General features: G+C 40.5%; 1 protein-coding gene across 1 annotated transcript in view; it reads right to left on the bottom strand.

Moving 5' to 3' along the window:
• The window catches only part of CREB5 (cAMP responsive element binding protein 5), a 211,949-nt gene that overhangs the window by 61,437 nt on the left and 123,808 nt on the right, over positions 1-26,704 (bottom strand). Inside the window, exons 5-6 of the mRNA XM_058805818.1 lie at positions 10,789-10,915; positions 8,567-8,677 (exon numbers count right to left, since the gene is read on the bottom strand). Of these exons, the coding sequence (XP_058661801.1) occupies positions 8,567-8,677; positions 10,789-10,915 (238 nt within the window). The remainder of the gene's footprint in view (positions 1-8,566; positions 8,678-10,788; positions 10,916-26,704) is intronic.

Below are 26,704 nucleotides of genomic sequence, written 5' to 3'. Positions count from 1 at the left end.
TAATGTATCCTTAAATATTATGTAATGAACACCTACAGGAAGCTGAGTTGAAAAGTGAAGTCAGATAAAGTTCATATGAGATTCTGGAGCAGTTGTCAAAACACCAATGTGCAAGAATAAGAGGCAAATACGTATTAAATATTTAGTGCATAAAATGCTATGAATAACCTTCCCACATATGCTCTGTAGTCAGAATGCATGTAGTCTGCAGAACATTCTGTAAAATACAGAATATGAATTCTAAACAAAAAAATTAAAACCAAAATAAACAAAATGCTTACCTGGCAGTATCAAATTCTGGAAGGGCCAAATCTCACCTAAAGGAAATTCTGAAATTCAGAAGTATAAACTAGGTCCAGAGATGATACAAAAAAACATGCAACTCATTTGAAGTCGACTCATCCAAGTTTACAGCTGAGGATCAGGGCTAAATTAGAAAAGTAATCTTTGACTATACTAAAATTCTTGACTCTGATATTATAAAAGTAGAGGATTATGAAATTCAATTTTAAGTTGCTTGTGGGGCTTGCCTCCTTTCTCAGCACTCATTTTGGAAAACTAAAATGGAGAGGAGAGGAGTTGTAGTGAAAAGGTGGACGTTTGATTTTAAATAATTTCCAGTAAACTGAATAACAAAACTGCAGAAATCCTGTCTACTGTTTGCTATTTTACAAGAGCTTTTTTTTTTCTTAATGACATAATTTTAAGACTAAGCTTTCATGAATGAAAATATATATCACGAAGATAACAATCCTAAATTAAAGTTCTTCCCCACTAATATTGTCACTAAGTGAAGAATCTGATATTATCTTAAAGTAAGATTTGTGGAACATTTTTTCAATATGAAAAACAGTTGGTTTCATTGTGATTTTAATATAAAAAATGGGAGGAAAAAAAGGCACACTCATAACTAGAAGAGGAAGTTTTTGCATAAATTGAATTCTATTCCTAAAGAACCTGACAGTTTTTTAGTCAAATCTTCATGCTAGTTCACCTTCAGCTGGTCAAACGTTCCCCCTGCCTCTGCAATATTCCAGCAATGTCCAGTATTTCATTGTCTTCTTTGTAATGTAAATTCTCTGAAATGAAGGGAACTATCTAAAGCAGAGTAACTTGGATGTGCCCACATTGCCAGAGTCAGTCCTCAGCACATGAGCAACTAAAGGAGTAAAGGCAGCTCAGGTCCCCTGGGGGGACGCCCCATAGAGGGGGCTGTGCAGCAGTCAGAATAAAGGGGATGCAGAGTGCAGAGGACACAACAACCTACGCTGCATCCCATGCAGTCTGACTACAGAGCACATTTGGGAAGATTATTTATAGCATTTTATACACTAAAAGCTTAGATAAACTTTACTGGCCAGCAATTTGCTGGTAAAAACCAGAGCTGAGCATAGTTTGCTGCGTTTCCAGGGTGGGAGACCCAGCCTGTCCCAGTTTTTAAATTACCTCCTCTGAACATAAATGAGGAGTTGTCCTAATGAACATCTGGAGAACAGTGCACATCCTTCCCAGCACTGAGAAGTGTCACCGGCCATATCTGACAGAACAAACAACAAATGCTGTGAACGTTCCCTTGGACTGCACACAGCTTGTAGCAGGGTTTCAAACATGTCTGTGATCTTACAAGGAGCTCTGCAGGGGTTTTCTTTAGTCCTGGTTTGGATATGGTTGACATTATGTGAAAGTAAGTGCTCTCCCGAGATTTCAGTGAAAGCCACGATGCCAGGGAAGCTGATCTCACAAGGCTTCCATCATCTCAGATGACAGAAGTCTCAGAAGATCAGTTAATTTTTGTCATTCTGAGCCAAAATCTCATCAGTAAAGTTCAGGAAATTTCAGGGGCATTAAATCCAAACACAAAGCGCCACCTTCATTCAGATTTGAGTCCTAAATTTGAGCCTGCACTCCCTGTAAGCTCGAAGAGTTCAGTCTCCTCATTCTTCCCCTAGTCATGAAAAAACAGTGTATTTCAACAATTATATTGATATTACCAACATTAATATTAAGGTGAAAAAAAAATGTGCATAAATTTTTCTCAGACAGAAACTGTGTTTTCTGGAACCGGCAGCCAGAAATTCTTCTGTGCTTGTTTCAGCTCTTCCACTGACAAATTGTGTGGCCTCTTGTGAGTCACTTCAATTTTCTCTCTCAGTTCAACAGTTTGAAATTATTTATTTCACAGGAAGACTACCATAATTAATAAACTGCTTCATTAGCTACTGCATAGTTTTTAGAAAATACTTTTTAAGCCTGTCCATAAAGAAGAAATTTATTGCCATGAGGATTTTTTTTCCAGCTCTTGTGTCTCAGTGGTTAAAATAGGGGCCTGGTAAAGTGTGCAAAACCATCTCCCCCAGCCACTTGTCATGAGATGTGCTAGCACATCCCAATCAAATGCTGGGCTTAATGTGCAACAGCCTGAAGCTCAAAACAATTTCTATTATTTGTGGATCTTGCAAAAATCCTGGAAAATGAAAGCTGTACATATTCCAAGAAAGAGACTGAAATACATCTGCGTGAAGCAGAACTTCCCTGTAACACAACCACATTTTTATTTTCACAGTTTCCCTCTCTGGCTTCACTACCATGAGGGCTTGCTTTTACTTGCACCAGCACCCACTGACACACAACTTTACACAAACAAAACCTTTTCTGTAAGGGACAGTTGTGCACCAAACAAATTACCCCTGCATATATGGATGTATCAGACTTAAGTTTCAAAACCTTATGACACACAAAAGCCAACAGTTCATCTGTTGAGCTAGATGATAGCCACAGCAAGCAAATACTGGGATTGTATTTCAGTTATTGCTATGGTTACAAAATCAGAGTGGACACTGGGGAGAAAAGGAGAAAGAGAAACAAATCTACAAAGACAGTAAATCCTCTAAGGAAAGAGGGTGGTGAAGAAACAGGGAGAAAGAGACAGGGTGAGGGCTGGTGGGTGGGGGAGAAAGCGAGGTCACTTTAACACCCAGCTGAATCAAGGCAAACAAAATAATAAAAATCCAAGTTCTTCTAGGGAAATAGTGCTGATAAGATCACCACAGGATAAAGTGACACAAAGAAAGAAAAATGCAAGGAATTGTTACAACTTGTGCCTGTGAGAGGCAACGCAATTCATATCCACTCGGGAGAAACAAGATCAGATATTCGGCACATATTCGCAGCAGCTCTAAGTAACTGAGCTGCCTTGCTTCTCCAGTGAACTTACTGAGCCACTGACAGCTTAAGAACTAGTTCCTACCCAGTCTAGTACATAATCCAGAATTTAGGCATGATGGGTACAAGGTCCTGTTTCAGTAAACAAACCAGAATATGATTATCTTCACCTATCACAATAATACCTTAATCCACAGCAAGGCACGCTGTCTGCAGGCAAAGCCCAGGAATGGTTTTAAAGCACAGATCAGGAGCACACTGCCTTTGAGGGCTTAAAAACATAAGCACAAATATAACAGGAGATACAGTTTCAGAATAGTTAGTTTTGTCAACAGTTGCAGAAGCACTGTGGGTTTTAACTTTATACAACAGTTCTTTCTGTGAAAACACTTCTCAGTTACTGATACAGGAAATTTCATCAAGACTCTGTTTTTTATTTGGAAGACGTTGCTTTGCACTTTTTTTTTCTCTTATGCTGCTTTCATTTCTTTATTGTGAAGTACAAGATGAGCAATTGCTGTTGAAAGTTCTGCAGAGATGCAACATTTTTCTTTCTGCTCAGCAGTCCAGAACTCATGCAAAGGAAAGCCTTCTGGCCCTAAAGCACTATGTGCTGTTCTACTAAAGTGATTCCATTCCCAGACAGCTTGATAGGAAAACATAGACTTCAAACCGTTTATTTTGTTCAACAAAGTATCTTCAGTCACAAAGTGTGAAGTATCTAAACCTAGAGTTCAGTGCCTCTGGACTGCCTATGTCAGCCCCTTGCCTGAAATCAGCATGGAAACCTTGCAAACCTGGGCCCAGAGCAGGAATCCAGAGGGATGTCCTTCCCAAGGCCACCAGCTGTCCCAGCCACCACTGTTTGGGCAGCACTCTTAGCTTCCACATCCAAGAGCTGCTGCAATGGCTGAGCCAAACACCAAAGCAGGGCTGGGGTGAGAGCTTCCTCCAGCTGCTTCTCTCTTTATGCTGGTTGCACCATCATGGGCACATGTTATTTGCAAAACAAAATGTTGTTTGTAAAACAAGGAGCAGCAGAAGACTCCATCCAAACTCAGACCATAATCTGCACCTGATGGAAGCCCTGGACCTTTGTGGCCCAGCCTTTTCCATTGGCTGGCTGTTGTGTTCCTGCAGATAGGGAGACGTGCTTGTCTTAGAGCCATACAAAACGCAGCCAGGTCTCTGCAGACAGCTCGGCCTTTCCTCTGGGATGGAGAGCTGAGTGATGCTTGCACTGGGATTTACACAGCCACCAGTAGGATGTGGGCCCTTACCTCTAATTAAGTTGAATAAAAATTAGTGCTGATGACACTGCAATTTCTTTCACTTCTCTCCTCCTCTGCCAAAGCTGTCCAGCATTCTTAGGTATATTAGGAGGTTTGGTTATTTTACCAATATAATTAGGAACATGTGCTTTACCAATTTATTACTGTTATTTTCTGGTTATGTTTTCACTCTTTCATCTGACAGACACTTTCAATTTTCTTTTTTTTTTTTTTTTTTGCTGGTTTTTTTTTGGGGTTTTTTTTGGTTTTTTTTGCTGTTCAGCCTAGTAAAGCTTACAAGTCAAAAACAACAGCCCACAGTCCTATGTTTCTGATACAGAAATAATATATTTCCTTTTCTAAAGAAACATACACCTTCTGTCAGGATTACAGGCACAGCCAAGCTACACATATAACATTTAATTTAAATTTTATAAAACTACATCTTGAGCAAGTGGCAGACAGAAATTGTAAAAGAAAAAATTAATAGATTAAATTGAGAACTGTGTTTTTAAGTTCATTGCCAGTCTGCTTTTTATATCTTTTTTCAGAGGCCATAAATTTCTGCAGGTAAAGATCAATGCCATGCAAAATTCAGATAGAAAGGCATCAGCTCCATGGAAAAGACCTGCTCTCACACAGGCTTCCAGTGGTTCAGTGCACGCTATTTATCTTGCACTCCAGTAATCCACGCAATATTGCACTTCCGAGTTCTAAAACCTCCAGCACTCTGAAAGTGCAGAACCAAGCCAGGTGTAGGCAGTATATTAAGGCAGAGGCACTGCCAACAGCTCCAACTCCATAATACCTTCAGCCTACTGAACCACATGTTAATGTGCTACACGTGCGACTCTGCATGTTTTTGCCATATTTTTACCATGTACACTAAGGAGCTATACGTTTCCTCCTCTTTCCAGTGCAATATATTTTAATATAAAATCAATGTGTGTTTTTGGTGGGCAGCATAAGAGTTTTACCTACTCGGCTGTGAATCTAAGAAGAAAGCAGTATTGATTTAGATGTTCACTCATTCATTTACTAGGACAGTTTTAAAGCATTATGTGATAACCTAATTGAGAGGCATAGTGTGAGGGAAACTGAGATTGCTGTGATAAATTAAATCAGTTCTGGGATGTCATCTACAATACCTTAATACTTGATGGAATGTTCTCATGAAAAAAATTAAACAAGGAAGCAAGCACCTTGGGTGGCAGAGTGTGGCTTTCCATAAATGCCAGGTGATACTAAGTGATTAAAATATGTATTGCTTATTATAGAAACATTACATTTATGCCACACATATTCTATATTTATGTGCAGATCTGCTTGTATATCAGACAATGTATATATTTATCAGACTGGCTTCTATTTCCCACATATAAACCAATTATGAAACAATCAAGGGTGTGAATCTTTTGCCATCTATCAGCTTTCTTTAAAAAACCTGGCATCACATAGCATCCCTACACATATTATTTATTCATATGCATTTTACAGAGGCAAGTCAAGTCACATGTGTCACCAAACAGTGTTATGACTGCTGCATGCCAAACTGTGCTTGCATTGCTCAGGTACATGCTGCCATGAGGCCAGAAGGTCTGGTCTCACATCTGGGTCTCACATTTAGAGGAACCTATTCCACGTTCTCTCCCGCAGGCCTCCCAAAAGTGCTGATACTCCCATGGATTTGGGCACCTGGTGAGTCAGGCCCAAAGCCCCCTGGACTTCTCCAGTTACTTATTCACTAGCTACAAGCATCTTAGATGACTCTCTCTGGTGTTTGACACATCCATTCTTCTCGGGGTGGGCCAGCCAAAGAGGGCATAAGCAATGCTGAATGCACCGGCAGTAATAGCACTAGCAGAATCCAGGGAAATCTGAAATTCTTTCCTAATGCAGGACACAGTCTGATAAGGTACTAAGCATCCTGACTTTTAACTTTTGACTTTTAACTAAGTCACCAGAGTATGTGAAAGCATGAGGCAAAGCAAAACAGTTAACAATAAGAACAAATATCCCTGTAACACAGATTATTCTGATTTAAAATCCATGAATTTGCATGTAAGAAATAATTTTGCTGTGAAAATTTTCTGCACTTTTACTACTTTGTATTCAGGCAGAGTATTTTTAATAGATTCATATTCCTCAAAGCAGTGACTAAATGAAGAAGCTTTTTACATTGCATGTGTGTTCATACAGAAACAAAATATAAAATTAGAATATAGAAATATAAAATATTTTTAAAACCACAAACCTGCATTTGAAAATAGGAAAAGTCCTGGAACTCTGAGTCATACCTCTTGAGAGTTAATGTGTGCAGATTTTTTTCTACCCTTGGAAGAGTGGCAGAAGTAAAGGCTCTACTTGTTCACTACACCACATTTTGGAACTGATAGCAATTTATTCATACATTAAAATGCCTTCATATATTAGATTTAGGGAGAAAACCTGCTCACCCAGATTAAAAGGTAATTTGTATTAAAATACAGTTTCAGTTATTAAAGCACAATATTCTCACCATATGCACCAATAATTTAATCTTGTTCTTAAGTAGCCTCACACTACCAGTAAAAAGGAGGCAGGGGGTGTGGGGAGAGAGTAAACTACAGAACCCTTAGTCCCCAAAACAGATGCCAGTTTTGGATTTATTCAGCCAAGGAGTATTTAGCTTGGCTCAGCTACACTTGCATTGAAAAAACACTTGCCTATTCCAAAAAGTTTTTAACAAGCTCTGCTGCAGATGCTGTTGCCATTTGGCATGTCACTGTCACTGTGTGGTACAGCAGAGAGAACTCTCGACCACAGGTTTTCCTTGGCTGGAGGAGCCAGCATTTTTGGCTATCCTTCTTCTTCTGGCCAAATGGCTGCATGTTTACAGAATGTGGTTTTAGAAAGAGTGTTAACAGAGGTTGGGTTAACAGCCTAACCCAGACCAACAGTGAGGCAAAGGCATGACCTACCCAACCTAAGAAAACAGAGGTAGAATGAACTTGTATATGTTGTTGCTCTTAACCTAGAGTCTCCTGTATGTACTATACCTATAGACAAGTAGATATTTTTCTTTGCCTCGGGATGGGTGACAACAATTTTAAAAGCTGCACCAGTCATGAAAAGTAGAAATGTGCAAAAATATGTGGTTGCTTAATCTTTGTCAGCTTGATTTCATTCTCTCACTTATGACAATTTTACCTTGGCAAAATGCCACTGAAAAATGTTCAATGAAGTTAATCCTCATTTTCACTATGATGAGGTATATTGAGATGATAAAAGCCCTACAGAGTTAAAACTAAAAACTTCTGTCTTCATATTTCCATTAGACAGCAGCAAATGGCAATTCTGAAACTTAAAATCTAAAGTATTTCTACATCAATAACTTGATTCCAAGGATATTAATCCCAAATACCTCCACAAGAGTGTATATAAAGCTGGGGAAAACTTATATATGTCCACTTGTAGTTTAGTTTAAGAACATTAATCCTATATCAGTACATATGCCTGAAAAGCCTGGACCTTTTAAGATGTAGAACAACTGTAAAAAACAATTTTGTTTTTTTATTATGACATTTGACTCATATAAATAAATTACATTTGTCCAAATTCTGACAGTTCTTTTTGATGGGAACACAGAAAAAGAAAATAACCGATAGATAGATAGATATATAGATAGATGGATAGATATAGGTATTATTTTGTATGTTTCTCTGACACACCATGCTTCTGTCTGGAAGGAACAAGGGCTCTGCAGCAAACACTTTATACCGCACTCTTTATTAACTGACAATTTTCTTTAGATCAAGTTGCGGAGCACAGACACCATTAGAGAAACAACCAGGCCATTTCCTTAAATTCTACTGATCTGCACCAAAAATCCCATTTAGCACAGTATGGGTCAGATAGTTCACCTTCAGTTCCCTCTCACCGAGAGATCAGTTAGGACTAAGAACAACTTGAAAGTTCAGAGACACAAAGGCAATTTACTGCAGCATATTAAAAAAGAGTATAACATATGACTAAGAATGAAGTAAGCAGCGTCTGGCTACATCCCCCCCACCCCTTCCCCCCCACTGTCTGGATAACTGGTATGCAACAGCAATATGAGAAAATACAGTAATTTTAAAAAATTCTCTTTTTACCATTTTGGCTTCTGAATGCATTGGGGGAACTTGAGGTGAAGCACACGGATTATTGAGGTTCGGCCCTTGCATCCCCATGATGTTGGAGTTCATTGACATTTGTCGCTCCATCTTTTAAAAGAAACAAAAAAAAGCTTTGAAAACATCTGGAGACACTTGCAAGAATTTACTCTCGGTTTCTATTTAAATGGACTCAGCTTTATTTCTTCAAGTCATGACTGGGAAAATAACAATCTGTGTCATGAATTTAATATGTGTATGCATGTAGGCTTGTGTTTCATCAGAATCGGCCCTGAAAAATCACAGCCAATTATAAAGAAAGGGTTTCTTTAATAAACAAATGTAGCAGCCACCCAGGTTTGCACTTTTTTGTAATGAATTTCTCCCTTTCAGTATAACAACACTCAGAGTTAAGTGGTTTTAAAAGCATCACTGTATAAAATTGTAGCTTCCCCTCCCGGTGCGGCTCAACTTAGCTTGTTAAAAGCATAAATAGAAATCTACAATCTCAAGCACTCGGAAAACAAGTTGGCTGATTTTCCTTCACTCGGACTGCTCAGCTGCGAAGAGTTTTCCACATGTCTTGTAAGAGAAGCCTTCGTGCACTGCTGAGATAACAAAAAACAAAGCAAAACCTCTCCTGGCTGTTCAGAGCCCTTTCTGCAAGTTAGACTCACTAGGCTGGGAGGGAGGGAGGGAGGGACACAAATAAATAGCAGTAAATCCTCCATAAAATAATTTCCGGGGGGGTATTCCCCCCAAAAAAGACAAGCCCTGAACACTGCTAGGCCTTGTAAGAGGTGGTAAAACAGGGTTATGGTGCTGCTTCCAGACAGAGCTGAGCATCCCACCTTGCTTTGAGCCAGTCTGCTGAATCTTTGACTTTTACAAAAAAGGACACATTTGGGTCCTTCTGAGTAATCCAAGCAGGGGACCTATTTTTTGTGCCCTGTGCTGAGGAGTTGTCTCCCATCCTCCATGATGCCTGCAAAAATGGGTGCTGGGCTTCAGGGAATTGTGAATACCCCACCCTCCCCTGGCAGAGAAGAGCTGCCAATGCCCCCTTTCCCTTTCTCCATGGGGCAGGAGCAGCTCCCAGTGCCATCTCCCCCCAGCCCTCTCAGGAGTGCTGTGGGGCAGGAGGAGCAGCCAGTGCTGACAGGGTCTGTCTCACCTCCATGCTCACAGCCAGAGCACACCTGCTCCTCTGCAAGGAAAGCTGCCCAAAGGGCTCCCCAGCAGCAGACTGAAGCCACTGAACTTACACTGCTGCTGGAGGTTTGTTGCATTTTGGGTTTCTTGGGAATCATGCCAGAAAAAAACTTCCCACAATGACACGTCTTATGGGGTTTTTTTGTTAAACTTCCTGATCGATATTCCAGGAGAGCCTTATTGACAAGTTAATAATTAATAACTTATTCACGATTGCTCAAACAGCAGCTAAACCTGAACCTTTGTATCTCTGTGGAGTGTTCCCCTTGATCCAGCAAAGCAAGAACAAGCAGCGCTTTTCTCCCTCCCATGGTCAGTTGCTCTCAGGTTTGTCTTGCAAACTGAACACAGTGAGATGAAGCAAAAACTTCTCCTTTCTCCATCGCCTCTTCCCCATGTCATCCTTACTTTTCTCCACCCCTAACCTGCCCAAATGTCTTCTACTGAAAAGCTTAGAAGGCTAAAATAATTTTAAATTTGAAGTTACAGTTGTAAAGCAGTCCTTTGGTTTCCATAAGATGGGAAATATTCCTATCCCTCCAAAAATGATGAAAGATGAGCAGGAATTGTTACCTAGTTCTCAATAAATGCAAGTTAACGGGCCTGAAAAGTAAATCACATTTCTTTCTTGCTAGATCCCACACGAGAGGATCATTTAGAGTTCACTGACATAGCTTATGTGCATTGCTTTTCCAGTTTTTTTCTGAATTCAGAAAAATCTTTTTGTTCCATCTCAGACATCCTGATCTCACCTACATGAACAAGTATGAGAATCGCAAACTGTAGTCTCATGTAAACTGCTTCTAATCACTCTCACACTAATTAGCAAGCCATTAACTTAATCAGAAATACTCTAGTCTAAGGTGAAGCACCAAAGAAGGTCCACCTTCCTTACTACACTGAGTTTTCACAAAACCCAGAAGACTTTCACCTCTGCTTAGATTGAATCAAACACAATACAACTTCCCACCCTGAAAAAAAAAAAAAAAAAGCCAAATAAGAAAACTTACAGGCATGAGTACAGCAGAAGATCCTGGCATGGTGGGGTTGGGCAGGGTGCCAGGCATGGAGGCAGGCATGGGCTGTCTTTGTCGGTTGTGTAGGTGCAGTAGTGAAGACAGAGAACCTGGGACAGGCCTAGAAGAAAGGAAAAGAAAAGAAAGTTGTCATGGGCTGTGGAGAGCAAAACATGCCTTACCCTGCCAGCCATTGGTAGGCACAGGCAGCTCCAGACAAGCAGGCACAGATAAACCAATCCAGGATTTGCCCTTTCCTGCATAAATCAGTGGAACATAAAGTTTTCAAGAAGAGGATGAATCACCTTCCTTATGCTCTTTATCAGTTAAAGCTCCAGCTTAGTTCATCTGATATAACATAAATGTAAACCTATCCGCTGGTCTCAATCTCAGCACCTCTGCACAGCATAGTGGCTAGAAAAAGATAGTACAAAAAAGATTTTCTACAGACAAACCAGAAAAATCTGCTGGCATTAGTGCACTGCTGTAAATTTAGCCCTCAAGAACAAAAATATCTGGAGGATAGTTTCAGAGACTATGACAGAAAATTACCACTCTTAAATTAGTTTTGAAATTGTATCATCTGTAAATAAGCTGTTCTAAAATGAGTATTTCAAATCACTCTTGATAATCTCTCCTGTGAAAATGTAACAAGCCTTTGCTCCAAAACAAAAAATTACTAATTTTACCACTTAGCGCACCACCAGGACACAAAAAATGGGAAAGAGAAAAAAAAAAAGTAGAAAAAATTTAGGAAAATTACATTCAGATTAAGCAGTTTATGAAAGCAAAACATATTGACTACAGAAAAACAAAGAGAATTATTTTGGCAAAAGGGGTTCAAAAGATTTAGAAGGATTTTTTTAAGTAGAGCACAGGGAAAACTGCATGTGAGAAAGCAAGCCCACTCACAAACAAGAATCATAAAATGAATGAATTAAACAATGCTGGGACTACACTTTGAAAAAAGCCTTTAAGAATGTGACCTTGGGAATTAGCAGTTTTTTGTCGGTTTGGGTTTTTTTTAGTTTTGAAGAAAGTGTGAGTTGCTTGAAGTTTCGGGTGAATGTAATTTGCTACCATTTCAAGCTTTCAAAAACCTTGAAAATAAAGTTTTCACACAAAGTGCCTCAACAAACACTGAGAGTACAAGTAGGTGTGTTATATTCTCAGAGAGCAGGAGGCTTTTCTGTACAGCACATGGTTTAGTTTATTAGGAAGGAGAGTTGCCTCTAAAGGTACAAGACGGAGTGGAGAAGAGGGTGCATAATCTGGGAGTTTGAGGAACCTCTGCAGGGGCAATCATGGCAAAAGCCTGAGATGTTTAAAGCCTCTAAACATCATGGCTGATTTAAAGCCTTGGCAGAAGCATCCTTTGCTTCAGTGATCATCCTTCAGCTAGCCATAAAAGCCTCAAAATTGGGCTGAGCTGGTCAAGGGAAGCAGAGTCATAACCCTAGAGGAGCAAGAGGTAAGACTGTTCTGCTTGGCCCGAATTGTGTCACACCAAATGATGGGGTTTTGCCCCTCCAATTGCAAGTGATACCTGGCAACCATGAATACATGCAACCCTCCTCTAACTTAAGCTGTCACTTCCAGCTATCAAACATCATGCAAAAAGCCCAAAGGCTGTGAGCAATGGGATTCACAGACATCCAGTTTGGAGGGCACCACATCCAGGCTCTCAAACTGTACGTTCCTGTCTGATGGCAAAACCACCTTTTTCTGAGATACAAGTCTCCTTCTCTTTTGCCAAGACTTCACCTAATCCCCTTTTCTTTAAAACTCCCCAGTATTTCCCATCCTTGGACTTGCAGTCCTTCAACCCTCATGTCTTCAACCCTGTTTCCCTAAAATCATTTCTATCCCAACAAATGCCACCTCAAAATCCTTGCCCTGACAATTCCCTCATACTAAGACACTCTGCTCCTCCCACCCTTCTGCCCTCAGCTGCCCTCTTTTAGCAGCTGCACACAACTGAGCCCATCCTTTTGTCTTGGTTCTCTGTGGAGAGAAAAAGCCTGTGTTTTGAAGGATGTTTTAAAAATCCTCCCAGACACATACAGTACTTATTCAGAAGGGGAAGAAAGAAGCCCAAAAAATAACAACAAATGTATCTCAGATACAAAGAGTTCTTCCTATTCCTCCCTTGTTATTTGCTGATGGAGGAATGTGATGTACTAACATCTTCATATCACCTTAAAAAAACTCAAGACAACGTTTTCCAAATGTGTGGTGTAATCCTGGGAGAGAGTGCAGTAAGTTCTGTGAGGGAGCATGACTGAATTTCTGGGATATACAGCTCTACAGTCAGCTCAGCACATGGGCTGAGCCTGGGGTGCCGTGGAGGTGGCATAAGTGGAATGGATGCAGTGCAGGAAAAATGAGCTCAGAAAATATACTCAAAGTACACAGACCCATTCTACTGTCCACTTAAGCTCAGCTTCTCCGTGTACCAGCACTCATTCACACATGAAGACTTGACAAATCAATAGGACAGGGTCAAAATAGTGTGAAAAGCAGATTCAGTGTTCTTTTAAAAAGAAAAAAGTGAGGAGATACCAGGTTGAATGTGAGGAGGAGATCTCATTTTGGTTTTTAGAGGCTGTGGTGACCCCTACAAGCAGGATCTACTTCCCACTGGCCCATCCTCACCAGAACTATTGCCCTGCAGAGCAGATGACAAACTCAAATAGGTCTTCTCTACCTCACGCTTTAAAGTCCATGTGCCAGAGAGAAGGGCTGGAGCCCCAGGTTGGGGCATTTCAGTGCAGAACAGAGTGTGCTGCAACCCCGGCTGGGGATGCCCATGAGGTTTCCTCCCAGACAGTGGTGGGAGGAGTGGGCAGGAAAGGAGGAAGCACTGGTGCAGTCTCATGCCTGGCCTGGGATGAGACTGAGCTGTGCACCCACCTGCCCACTCTGCAGCCCTCCGAGTCCACCAGCTCAGATGTGTGGGAACTTAGATCCATGGAAGAGAATCTATGGGAACTGCGCTGGCCTGAGCCACGCATTCAATTAAAATACCTCTTGAGTTTTCAGTGGGGTCAAAGTAAAACAAGCACCGTGAAAAGAGCCCCCCCTTGCCCCTTTATTCATTCTGAGAGTGCTCTACATACAGACCCTTTGTACAATTCACCAGTTTCCTAATAAGCTTAGGTGTTAGGCTGTTTGACAGAAACTTATTTTGGCCTGACCTATACAATTTGCGCAAGTGATTCTCAAGGGACTGCATGGTTTGGGTTTTGCTTATATGTTCCAGAACCAAAAAAAATTCCAAAATTGCTTTAATGAGTTTGGGAATAGGGGGCATGGGCAAAAGGGAATTATTGGTATTTATTAAAATGGCAAAGAATCTTCCTTGATGCCCCCAGTTTTACCTTTAACACTGCTTCATTTTAGGGGAAAGCATATACTTTACAGTTAGCAAGAGGGGAAAAAAATCTTCAGTTCTTCAAATATTTTTTCTTACTACACTCCTGCTAGTCTGTTCCCAAGTCTGCTTTTTAAAAGAGGTGGAGAGCAGTCAGAGAAGACTTGCACTTCAAGGTTGAACCTCTTTGTTGAAAAGCCTGCAGTGCTCCTACCATGGATAAAAACGCTACATAATGCACTCTGGATTCCCCCCTCCCATATCAGGGAAACTGACAATGGCCAGTACTCATGGATACCTCCATTGCTTCTGCACTGAACACAGGGCATGGAATTAGCACGTGTTCCTGAACAGTCACTCTCACAGAGCTCAGAGAACTTGTATGGCACAGAACCCTACAGGCTGAGATATTTAATTCGTCTATGACATCTCTTCCAAGGACAACACAATCTCTTTTGTTGTGCTTTCTCTCTGGCAGCAAAGAAAGTCAGTGAGAGTTTATAACTGTTATTTTTTGGTGGACATATTGAATATGCTCCTCTCTTTGTAAATGCTGATGATGTACTGCCTGCAGACTGTCAATCAATATTGCTGACTGGGAGATTTTCATTCCCTGGCACCTGTGCTGCTAAATAAATAGGGCTGTTGGGCAAACAGCCCACAGATAAAGGACATATAAGATAGAGAACTGGCAGATGCTCAACCTCACTAAAAATCTGGCTACCCATGAAATTTTTCCAAAATTTAGGAATTTTTACTGTGTTCCAGTGGAAGCCTGCTATTGAATATGATGGGGTCTCAGCCAGCATTTGTACACTTTGGGTGTGCATGGCCTGGATAGTCGGAATTATGGTGGCTTAGTAAAATACCACATTATCCAAGCTGCTGTAACTGACCATGTGGCTCTTCTTCCTCTGCATGGTCGTGCTAACACCATGAGTCACTCTTATTAACATTTAAACAGATGGGTGGTATCCTGCTAAGCCATGGTGACTCGATCATGTTCCATCATATGACTCTGCCCAATGATTAAAGATAACTCCTCTAATGCAATCAAATGTCTAGGATATATACTTCAGTGTCTGCCTCCTTGATTAATACCAAATACTCCATCTGACATGATGCAATTGATGCCTGATGACTAAACACTACACTTGTCTATTAAAAGACTGGTCTTCCCTTAACTTGAAGTCTTCAAGAACAATTTTGGCAGATGACAATTTGTTGCTGAGGTCTCATGAGAGTAGGTTCCTGCTGACCTAGACCATCTGGGGCTATGTGCAAAAGGACTGATGCTATTTAAAGAATCACTGCAGAAGGTTTTCTACTATGGTAAAGCACTCCAGGTCAGTGGGTTTTACCATGACCTCTCTCCTGCTCCTTACTCCCCTGCACATAACATTCATGCAAGATCATCAAGAATACCTACATCACAACCCCCTTTGTTCCACTCCAGCTAGCTCTGGTGTGGAAAAAGTTTAGCCAAAAGTATACCGAGTTGCACTGGAGTAAAGGAACTCTTCTTTTGACTTTCCATAGCCTTCAGACCCAGTCAGCTCACACCAGAGCAGCCCACAGGCTGTGCTGTGGGAATTTGCCATGTCAGCTCAGCACTGGCTGAGGGATCCCTGTACCACACTGCCATTACACAACACACTTGATCAGACTTTCATCATTTATATATATATGTATAAACATGCATGCATCTACATATTTATTACAACAGTGCCTAGAAGCCTTGGTTTAAAATAGCGAGGTGGGTGAGGTTCTACCCCAAAAAGTTTGGAGATCAAGGAAAAAATAAGGGAGAGTGAGTAGAAGCAATAGGGAGACAGAGGTGAATAAGGCATCAATGATATCTTTATAACCAATGTAATGAGGAGCAATCACTGCATGCCAGCAGCCTGGATCTTTTCAAGGAATGTCATTATGTCAATGTGGTTTGGGTGGCTTTTAGGCTGAAGCCCCCAAGTAGCCAACCCTACCGAGAATAAGCACAGCTGGCTGCAGTCTACCCTCTGAAAGTTCATTGACTGCCAGGTACTGTCACAATTAAACTTTTCATTGCAGAAAGTAACTTTCCTGGAGCATGTGTTTCCACAGACCAGCTGCAAGCTGCTTTTACAGCAGCTACTGCAGCCAGAGTACCTGACCCAAGTGCTGTCCTGGACCTTCAATATTTGAATAATTCAGTCAGAGGCAAAGACATGGAGAGGATGTTTTAATCTGAGAAATGTGTTCTGCCTCATTTACTGCTTGTCTGCTGTTTTTTGATCCACACTGCTATTATCTAAACCTACCAGTCTAACTTTCTCTAACTAGGGCTTTCCTTATTTGTGATCCATTTTTTCCCACTCTCAAAGTAGGGCAGTTGTGTCTAGTTTCAGTTTATCCATTTGTCTTTCAGAGGAGGAAAGAAAAAATAAACACAAGGGAAAGCAACAGCAAAGCATCAGACCAGCACTTGGAATACCTCACATAGTTGCAAGGGACCTCACCTGACCTGCTGTATCCCATGTTTAATGATGTTTTAATCACATCACCACCAGACAGCCAAGCTTTCCAAGAAGTGGGAGGTTTGTGTCACCAGGATTTTTCAGGGAGTCAAAGCATATTCAGGGGAAAAGAAAACTGGCACCTAGAATTCATGGCTCCCTGCCAGCCTAGTAAAGATCCTTGTTTGTATTTCTCAGATAATTCCGACATCTGCATGATGTGGACAGATTATTATTATCAGTAGCAGACATTTATACTGTGGTGGTGCCCAAAGGTCCCAGTTGGGACCAGGACCCTGTTGAGCCTGGCACTGTACAAACACAGATAAGAGACAATTCATACAGAGCATGTTTATATTCTAGGGACACAAACCAGATGAAAAGTAGAAGAAGGAGATAGAACACACAAGCAAATAAATATGCTAAAGAATTGGAGACAATTTAGAGGCACAACTCTCGTTGCCTTTTTGTTTCTTTCTATGTTTTTTTATTTAACTGGTATGCTCAGAAATGACAGGACTGAGAAAGTTTGCAAGAGGAAGGGAGTAGCTAAGGCTGAGACATAAGAAGGGCAACACTCTACAGAGTGAAAATTGTGGCTCATAACTTAGAGGATTTGGGAAGCATCCAGACAAAGCTATGCTTTCTGTAGAGATTTTTAATGAGGTGTGCATGTATCTTCATATATTTTTCACCTTTAGGTATTTCCCCAGTGTTGGACAAGAAGAGATTTCTGCCTGGGAAAGAGAAACCAGCTGATGGTAAAAACACTGGCGAAGTGAAAGTGATGCTTGACACTGTAATGAGAAACTGGAGGACTGAGATAAGATAAGGCTAAGCTTCAAAAAGTCTTAAAGACAAGAAGCTCGACTGAGAAGTGAAGGGAAAGCCCATGTAAGTGTCTCAGAAGAGCTGGCACAATCAAGGTAACAAGCTATACATCAGCCCAGAGGAAGAAGGAATTCAGCAACAAGCATTACAAAAGGAGCAAGATGCAGCATGCAGATTTGAAATGATACGAAACAGAAGCCAAAAGCAACTAAAGAGGTGTTACTTCTTAATTCAAATGTCCCTCAATGTCACCTGGGGAGAAGATGTTCATTGGAAACAAAGCATCTCCATCAGAAAAGTATTCTTGATCACTTGTTCTAATACACAAGGACAGAACAGCCAAATGAAGGGAAAGAATAAGTAAAATAAACAAACATACAACCAAAAGAACCGGTCAGATAATGGATATATATATATATCCAGTAAAATACTATCATCCTGTGGAAAAATGCCTTCAAAATGTGTTAAGAACTCTGTACTTCTCACCTGAGCTTGTAGGAGAAAAGCCCCACAAATCAGCAGCCCCATCATGTATTTACTGAGCCAAAGTCTATTTAAAGTTTTAGTCAATGATAAATCTTGCCTTTAGAAACTCCAGTTCTGCTAATGCCACCTATATTTCCTGAACACATGTTTAAGGAGCCTCTGCAAATTCAGCACAAGTACAAGGACCAGCAGGTCCTTGGAAGCCTCACAAAACCCATTAACATTTGGCTTTTGGCTCTTACAGGTCTTAGAAACTGCTGGTTTCAATCTTTCTTTCCCTCTAAATATTTCACTGGGTCTCATGGCGTGACCCATTACAAGAAAAATAAGAAAAGCTAGAATGGTTTCTTAGACTATAACCTCCTTGGAGAAGTTTATGTTCTGTACAGTGTTATGGACACAGCTGGAGCTCACAAATGATATGTGAAGGATAATGGCATAGTTAAAGCAAAACAGGGAAACACTGCAGAAGGCAGGTTCAAGGATTATAAAGAAGTACCCCATATAAAAACACATTCTTGCATTAAAATAAGAAAAAAAAAGAAGTAGGATTAACCCAAAAAACTGCAGCATAAATATGATTTGATCATAAAAGCAAGCAAAAATGTCAAACTGATTCCACTGCCAGCAAAATCTCTCAGCTCGGACAGAACCAAGCTTAGTTCTTTGGGTAAATAAAGGATTTTTCAGCCTCACAAATAAAGGTGTATTATTTTTCATTGAAAAAGTAGGTAGCTGTAACACACAAATACATGAAATGGCAGCTGACTTAAAACCAGGAATAATAATGGCAATAAAGCTTACACAAACACTTTTTATCATGACCATTCTTTTTAAAATCTGGGCTTAAGATTCCAGCCTGACAAGCAAAATCAAGAAAATTTGAAAATTTGAGACTCGCTAAGGAAAATATCAACAGGTTTAACAGCTGGAAAGAAACCTACACACAGCGTCCAGGTAAAGTGACAACTGAACACCGAGTAACTCTTCTGCCAGGTTTGGGCTATCTAAAGGTGCTGGAGCCCTCATTTGCTCAAGTGACTCCTTTCACACACATGTTACAGCAGTGCAAATGGATTTTATTTGACCTTCAAAACTTTGCATCTGAAAGGGATAGTAGGCTGCAAAAAGGACGGAGAAAACACACTTTTTTAAAGAGTTTTAAAGGGCTGAGAGGGTCTACAGGAAGGTCTCACTGATTGCTCACTACCAACTGATTCTTATGCTGGAAATGAGGTAAAACAAATTTCTCAAAATTGTCTTTCTATTTACCATTATTATTTGGACCAGGGCAATTTAATAGAAATACTAAGATAAAAGAGCTTTGTAAAACCCACTTTATAATAAAAATATTTTGAAAATCTTTTTGAAGTGATTTATTTGTCTTTTTCTTTTTTCCCTTTTTTTTTTTTTTTAACTTCCTAAACAATGCAGAAGTTTGTCTCTGAAAATAAGATGGTGAATTACAGCAAAGTTATGAAAACAAAGAACCAACAGTTTCTCCAGTGCAGGCTTGTTACCATGAGCTAATAATTCCAGACTTTAAGCAAGCTGAGCCTCTTTTTTAATAACTGCATGCCTCTAGGCAAAGTATTTCTACTAAAAATTATTGAGGCATGGAACAAGGCAAGGTGTGTGAGCTAATGTTGGATTGTTCAGCTACTAAACCAACTCCTATAGCAATGAGCCTGCACTGAACTGACAGATTATTTCTCTGTATACACTTGTATAAACATACTGCTTAAGGTCGAAATCTGTGTAAGCTTTCTTTTCAATTAAAATGTCAAAGATGACAGCACATGTTTTCACTGTCCTTCACAGGATGATGGATGCTGTGGCAGCAGTTTCATGCCCCCGTGTTCCAGAGATGTTTGCCTGCCTGGGTGTCTAAGAAAGATGTACTTGCTGATGTCTTCATGTGCCTGCAGGCAGACACCACTGCTGTACTAATACTCTGGGTGGCTTTACCTCTCTTGACTTTTTCTTCCTCAGCATTGCCCCTGTGGGCCCCCACATCCAACGCTGTAAAAGTTAGAGCAGAAAGGTTGCTGTGCACAAAGAGAAAAGGGAAAAGGGTCCTGCGTTAATTAATCAAATTAAGATTGCTAGTTAAGTGAAGGCTTTAAATTGCAGGCCAGTTTCTGGTCATGGCTGATTCAGTTAGGTCCCCACAGAAAAACAGCTGCAGTGGGTAGTCCACAAAAAGACAAAGTAGATCCTAAAGGAAACTTTCAGCAATTTAAATATAAAATAATATTAATTAAAAGGCCATTAATCTGAATCTTCACTCTTCTTCAGCTCCATGCTAATAAACTAATAAAACTGTAGCCATCAGTTTCTCATTCATGCTCATCAGTCTACAGCTTGTACAAAGACAGTGCCTCCAAGTGTTGCTGAGTCTCAAGACATGTGCCAGTACAACTCACAGCACATGCAGCCCCAATGCTATGGCTGGGCACAGAGCAGAGATTTGATCACAGTTTTTCTACAAAATACATTGACTAAAGAAAACATCCTTAATGAGAGAATACCAGTCCAGCATCTGTCACTGGCAGATTCAGTGTGTCTCCTGCTGACAAGTCACAAGTCTTCTGTATCCACTATGGAAAGCAGAGTTTGCTCTGGTTAGCAGAGCACAGTCACTAATGAAGACAATATGTAGATGTATATACATGAGAGATTGTTTATTTACTGAGATTTAAATTCTACACTCAACACTAAAAATAGTGTAAAAGTAAAACATACTGTAGAAATCTTTAAGAAAGGCGTTGTAAAAGATCATTCTAGATGGTTTCCTAAACAAAATAGGAAATAAGCAAAAGTGAAAATTAGAAGCCTGAAAAACTCTCAGATGATATATGACATCAGCATCAGGCCAAAATCCAGCTCTTAATCCTATCCTTTAACAAGAATGCCACAGAGAAACTCTGTGCTTTTCAACGCTCATTGCTTCCCAAGCACTTCTGCCTCAGCACATTGTTCCTGCAGTGCCAACTCTCTCTGCAGCCTAGAGGAAAGTTAGCACGGCCCCCCATGGTCACAGCCCCAAATATGCTCAGTGTCTCAAAGCTGCTGGTTGTTTCACTGGGTAGCAGTGGGGGAGGAGGCAGAGGAGCACATTCATGAGGGTGTTCTCTCAATTATCTGTTCAGCGAGTCATCGCCAGGTGTGAAAATATTTTAATGCTGCCAAATAGCTATGCATCTTCAGTGACCTCTTCCCACCCCCAACCCACTTCACTGATTCCCTTCAAAGTTTCATGAAGATCGAAATGAATATATGCCGTTTCTTGGGAGGAACCTTTGCACACACTTCATCTCTTAAACATGCTAAAAATCCCAGCTGACAGCTATATTAGTACAAATTATGAGGAGCACAGGGAAGAGGTGAATCTCAAGGCACACAGAACAAAGTCATGGAGAGCTGCTGCAGCTGTACTTCAACAGAGATCAGCTCCAAGCCAGTGTTGTTTGCTCTTGTAATTTAAAGGATTCACAATGCCTTCCCTGCTTACCTCTCACTGGGACATGTCCACTGATTGTGAGCATCAGTCAAAGAAACAGGAATCACAAACGCAGTTTTTACATAGCTAAGGCAAATTACACTGAAAGGTGAAAATCATGGTAGCTGCTATTTACTAATAAATTCACCTAGCACAATCCCCAAGAAATGTGTGCTCCAGAAAAATACCCACCACAGGTAGTGGCTGTGGGAGGTTTTGCTGACACTTAGCTGCTGACACAGACCAACAAAGGTTTCCAGCAGCCTGCAAAGGGAAGCAATGATAGCAAATAAAAGCCATTGTCCACTCATGTCCAGCCACAGATACATGGGAAAATTTCTCTCTCTACGCATGCATGAATGCAAAGAGAGACAGCAAAAAAGGGCAGGCATTGAAGAGAGGTTATTTTATTCTACCAACAAAGTGTACATTGTCATCGTAATTCCCAGTCACCCTCCGTGCCCACTCTTTCTCTTTTAAGTACTGGTTCGAGCAGGAACCTGCAGCTAATTTTGAGGTTGGGGTTCATTTGTTTTCACATCAATGCAATTAATTTCCACTGGAAAATGCATCTCAGGCATTCAATCAAAATAGGCCTAAAATAATTCTGAAAAGCTCATCTGTCTCCAATCTATATAATGTTTTAAAAATTGGATGCATGCCCTGCAATAACATTGCACTTCACAAAGCTTAAGGCTCTAAACTTGAGGGTATCAGTTACATTGAAACAGTACTAAATTAAAACATCCAGTTTCTGGTTTGCATTGATTTATAAATATCGACAAAGCTACTATTGCAGTCATTACCACTTTGGGTGCTCCAAGCTGAATTTTCAACAGTCCAGGGTTATTTTCATTCTTATTGTGGCTACAGTAGCCTTTCAAGCTATAGATCAAATTCCAGATAACATGTAAATCTTAAATCTTGGTTTAAGAAAAATGCATACAAACCAGCCAATACACATGATAAAATGCAGCAAGTCTAAGTGACCAGTAATGCAAATACCAAAACACACTTGTCTTCTTTACTCTCTAGCTTACAGCAGAAAGGAACTGTTATGAAATGCTCTAAATAGAAGCAAGCGGAAATTGGATAAAATATGAAAAGGTAAGTAACTCTGAGTTGGTTTTTTTTAATCAGGAATTTGATGTTCTCTTTTGAACTATTCTTTAAAATGAGACAATCAATAATCATTTTCAAAAACTTTCTCCTAAAAATATTTCCACTTTATTCTATCTGGTGTTCTTCAAAATGTGCCTATTTATGACCAAATTATTGCTGAGGAAATATAAACCTGAAAAAAAAGAGACCTCATGAGCTGTAGCCCAGTTAACACAATTGTTTGAGAAAACAAGAATAGAATGAATACATCAACAGCAGGAGAGCCAATTCTCAATGGTGTACAGCGCACAGCTTTGCCAAAGACAATGGATTTAAACCAACTGGGAATCTCACTCATACACACACATGCACGCATGCTCCATAAAGAGTCAGTATATAACATGCACTACATCCACTTGTAAAACAAGCTTTGACACCCATCTGTGTCCTATGCTTCAAAAGAAAACAAAAATCCCCATCTTCCACTTTGACATCTGTGGACTGCTACCAAGTAATTTGTCCTGATCCCTGATTAGCTTGTGAAGTGAAGAAGAGGAATCACCATAATATTAACAAAATTTCTCCTGGCCAAACTCCACCCTTGCTCTTCTTGATACCATCACTGAAGCCTATGCTGATCTGCAAAGCACCTTTCCACCATTCTGTTCACCAGACATTTGCCTGGTGCAGTTGAGTTGAGGAATACAAGGAGAGGTGGCAGATGTTCTTTTGGGCATGACGCTCTTGCCATTGAAGTTCACAGGAGTGCTGCTAATACAGTCATTTAGAACAGAATGAGACACATAAAAACGTATGACCCCTATGAAGACATTTTCCTAAATTATACCCTGAATACTGGCTTAATGCCTGCTAATGACATGCTACATCCTACTAAGAAAAAAAGGGTATTTTTACATCTTTACCTTCCAATTTGTACTCGTGTTTGGTTTACTGTTTCACAGATGGGGGTTTTTTGTTTGTTGTTTGGAGGTTTTTTTATTTTATCTTATCTTTGTATTGAAAGAAATGCTGTCTTAAAGAGGAAACATTCTCCCAAACCAGAATTTTGTGTTGAAGATTAAAATAACACCCTGTGCACCAGTTTAAAGGGCCTAGTGGTCAGTAGAAAGTCATGTTAAAAAAGCTCAGGTTGTACTGCCAGCTTCCAAGAGTCTGCAGTATGAACTAACAGACTGCTAATTATTTATTTAATGTCTTTACATGAACCATAAGTGTTCGTGCATACTCCATGAATAGTCATAGTTTGAACTGCTGCTTTTTTAACTCTGCTTTTTCCCCTTTGAGAACTGCCACTGAAACAATGCTTTAACTAGAAAGTTGCCATACCAGGAGAAGTAAAAGAGCAGCATTATGATCAGCAGTGACAAAAGTTGAGTCACGTGAATTTGAAAATCTGTGGGTACTGGATAACTTTAAGATATTTTATCCCACCGTTTTCAACACAACATTCAGCAAGGAGGAAATAATCCTTGCAAAAAATATTTCAAAAAGGCCAGGTTGACCTGGCTAGAAGGAGCTCTCTTGCTGTATTTGCACATTTGAAGTAATGCCAATGATCTAGACGTGGCCTGAGTCTCGTGTACACACACAGGATGGAAAATGCCCTCCCAAAAACACAAGTATTGTTTCAACTCCCACCAACTCCCAATGCTGCAAAACCCAACTCCAAAGTACCACTTTTCAGTGAAGAACCACTATAGCCATCAGAATCAACTGCAGCATTTGCATCTAGAGTTTCCAGATATAAACTGTGGGAACGGGTAGGCTGGAGCTGTCAGTGGAAGGCCTCTGACAATGTAATTTGTTTGTCCTGCTGGCCTGACAGTCAGTGCCTGCTGACATTCAAGAAACATTAGTTGGTTTTGTGAGGTTTTTTCTTTTTATTAACTGCTTGGAGCAGTTGGGAGGGCAGAGGAAAACAACTCAGCTTAGGGAGGGGATGAAGCAGAAGATGAATAATGGAAAGGAGATGTGTCCTTTTCCAGATGTCTCCTATAAAATAAGTGTTTGTCCCATGTACCCTGAGACACGTCAAATCACTTCAGGTGAACATGTTAAAAAATATTAACTTTACCTAAACAGCAAAGTGGCAGCTCCACTCGGTTTGCACTAACATCATATCTATTTGCTTTGGTCACAGGGAGCCAAATATTTTACTGATCTGGTTAAAATATCTCAACAGTCACATAAATAGACCCAGTCAAAGCCTGTTGCATCACCTGCATTTATTTTTTACTGTTAATATTTAGCAATGGAAGAAAGATACAGATCTGTGCTCTATACACTTGCCATCTCCAACAGTATGATCTCAGCTCAGAGAGCAGCAGGAATTTGCACAGCAGTAAGTATGGCTGATTTCCAGGGGTCGGAAGCCATGGCTTACTCACTCTGCTCCACATTTTCTGCTGTTGTTCTATTTCTTTTTTTGTTTTTTTTTTTTTTTTTAATGGGAAAGGCAAATATGATGAGCATAAAGAATAAGGGCAAAGTCAGATTGCAGGTCAGCAGCATGTTTGTATTTTATTTTCCCCTGGTCTCTGTATTTTGTAAAGCATGGATTTAGACCTTGTATTAGTCTACCAGATAGCAAGTCCTTAAAATGCCTCATACATAAAATTTGATGAGAAACTAAGCATTTAGGAATATGTGTACCTTTAGACAAGAAATCTGCCTTTATCTCTCTATAGCAACAAGCCATTGGAATCAACAGCATTGCACCTCATATAAATCTGACCCAGTCCATGTAGGATATGTAATGAAGGTAATCTGTGACTTGAGCAAAGAAAATGCAGCAGTATGCATGCAAGACACTTTGTATTTGGCAGACATACACAACCAGCTGTTTATTCTTCAGTTTGTGGCTATCCATCTACTGGGACATCCCCCACCCCTCTAAACCTTTCTTAGCTCCTGGTCTTATTTACAGTGTAGATTTAATCCTAAGTTATGGATAAGCATAGTGCTTGGGAGTTCAAGTTAAGTGTCATTTAGTACCATTTTTGACATCTCCACATATTATAATGAGCAGCCTTTTCACAGGGGACTTGGGATCTGATCTTAATTTGTAGTAGAGTTATGGTCACAATAAATGTCTATTTCAAATATTTTTAAAAAGCCTCTAATGCAAATGGAAATAGAAAGTGGCTGTTTTCTTGTAGTTTCAAAGCTGTGTATGTATGTAAAACACACAGTACAGATCTGTTCCACATGCAAACCCATTATCAATCCACCATTGTGCCCTGGCTCCTGCCCTGGCAGCAGGCACTCCCTCCCATGCTGAACAGTCTCAGCAGGTATTGTAGCTTGCATAATAAAGGAACAGGTTATGAAATCATTAGCACCTCAGCTGAGGCTGCCACAGGGATGCCCCTCTGTGTTCATTGTGAAACCTTTCTTTGGCAGCTGCATCCTGGAAGTGTATTTGGATGTTGTTGCTTCAGCCTTGCCACACAGAGTGGAAAGCAAGCCAGGGTTTTCATGTTCTGAACTTAAGAGCAGAGGATGGAAGTCTCTCAGGTCCACCTCTAGGCTAATTCTCCCCATTTACACATGGCTAATTCTAAGCTTGAAGACCTCTAGGAAGCCCAGCTGTCTATAATCACACACTCAGACCTATGTAGCCAGTGCTGCCAAGGATCTGAGCCATGCCTGAGGAGGCTGGAAGATACTTCAGCTTTGTCAAACACCACATGTTCCAGCTCCCCTCGTCCTGCAGGCAGCCACTGCTGGTGGTGATTCAGAGCAGCCCATATGCAGCTGTGGGCTGCCCTCCCCGTGCCTTGGGGTACAGTGCACATCCCATTGGCTTTCCTTCCCCATAAATGCAAGCTCAGGTGAAGCTCTGCCAGTTCAAGCAGTTGAAGATAAACTCACTTGTCCCTCTGTAGGAGAATCCATGTTCCCAACAGAAAGAAACAAAATCCACTGCCAGTCACTCACTGAGTAAGGCATCTAGGGACCTCTGATGTTCCTTATGCCAGCCTTGAGACCCTTCCTGCTAGTTTCATAAATATTGAAATAATTGGCAAATAAATATTGCCAATGTGCAACATGATCTGGCTCAGGACAATTCTTTTGGTGACCCCAAAACCGGAGTATTCA

This window comes from Ammospiza caudacuta, chromosome 1 (genome assembly GCF_027887145.1).
Source record: "Ammospiza caudacuta isolate bAmmCau1 chromosome 1, bAmmCau1.pri, whole genome shotgun sequence".
NCBI lineage: Eukaryota > Metazoa > Chordata > Aves > Passeriformes > Passerellidae > Ammospiza > Ammospiza caudacuta.
This window is presented reverse-complemented; position numbering and strand designations above follow the sequence as displayed.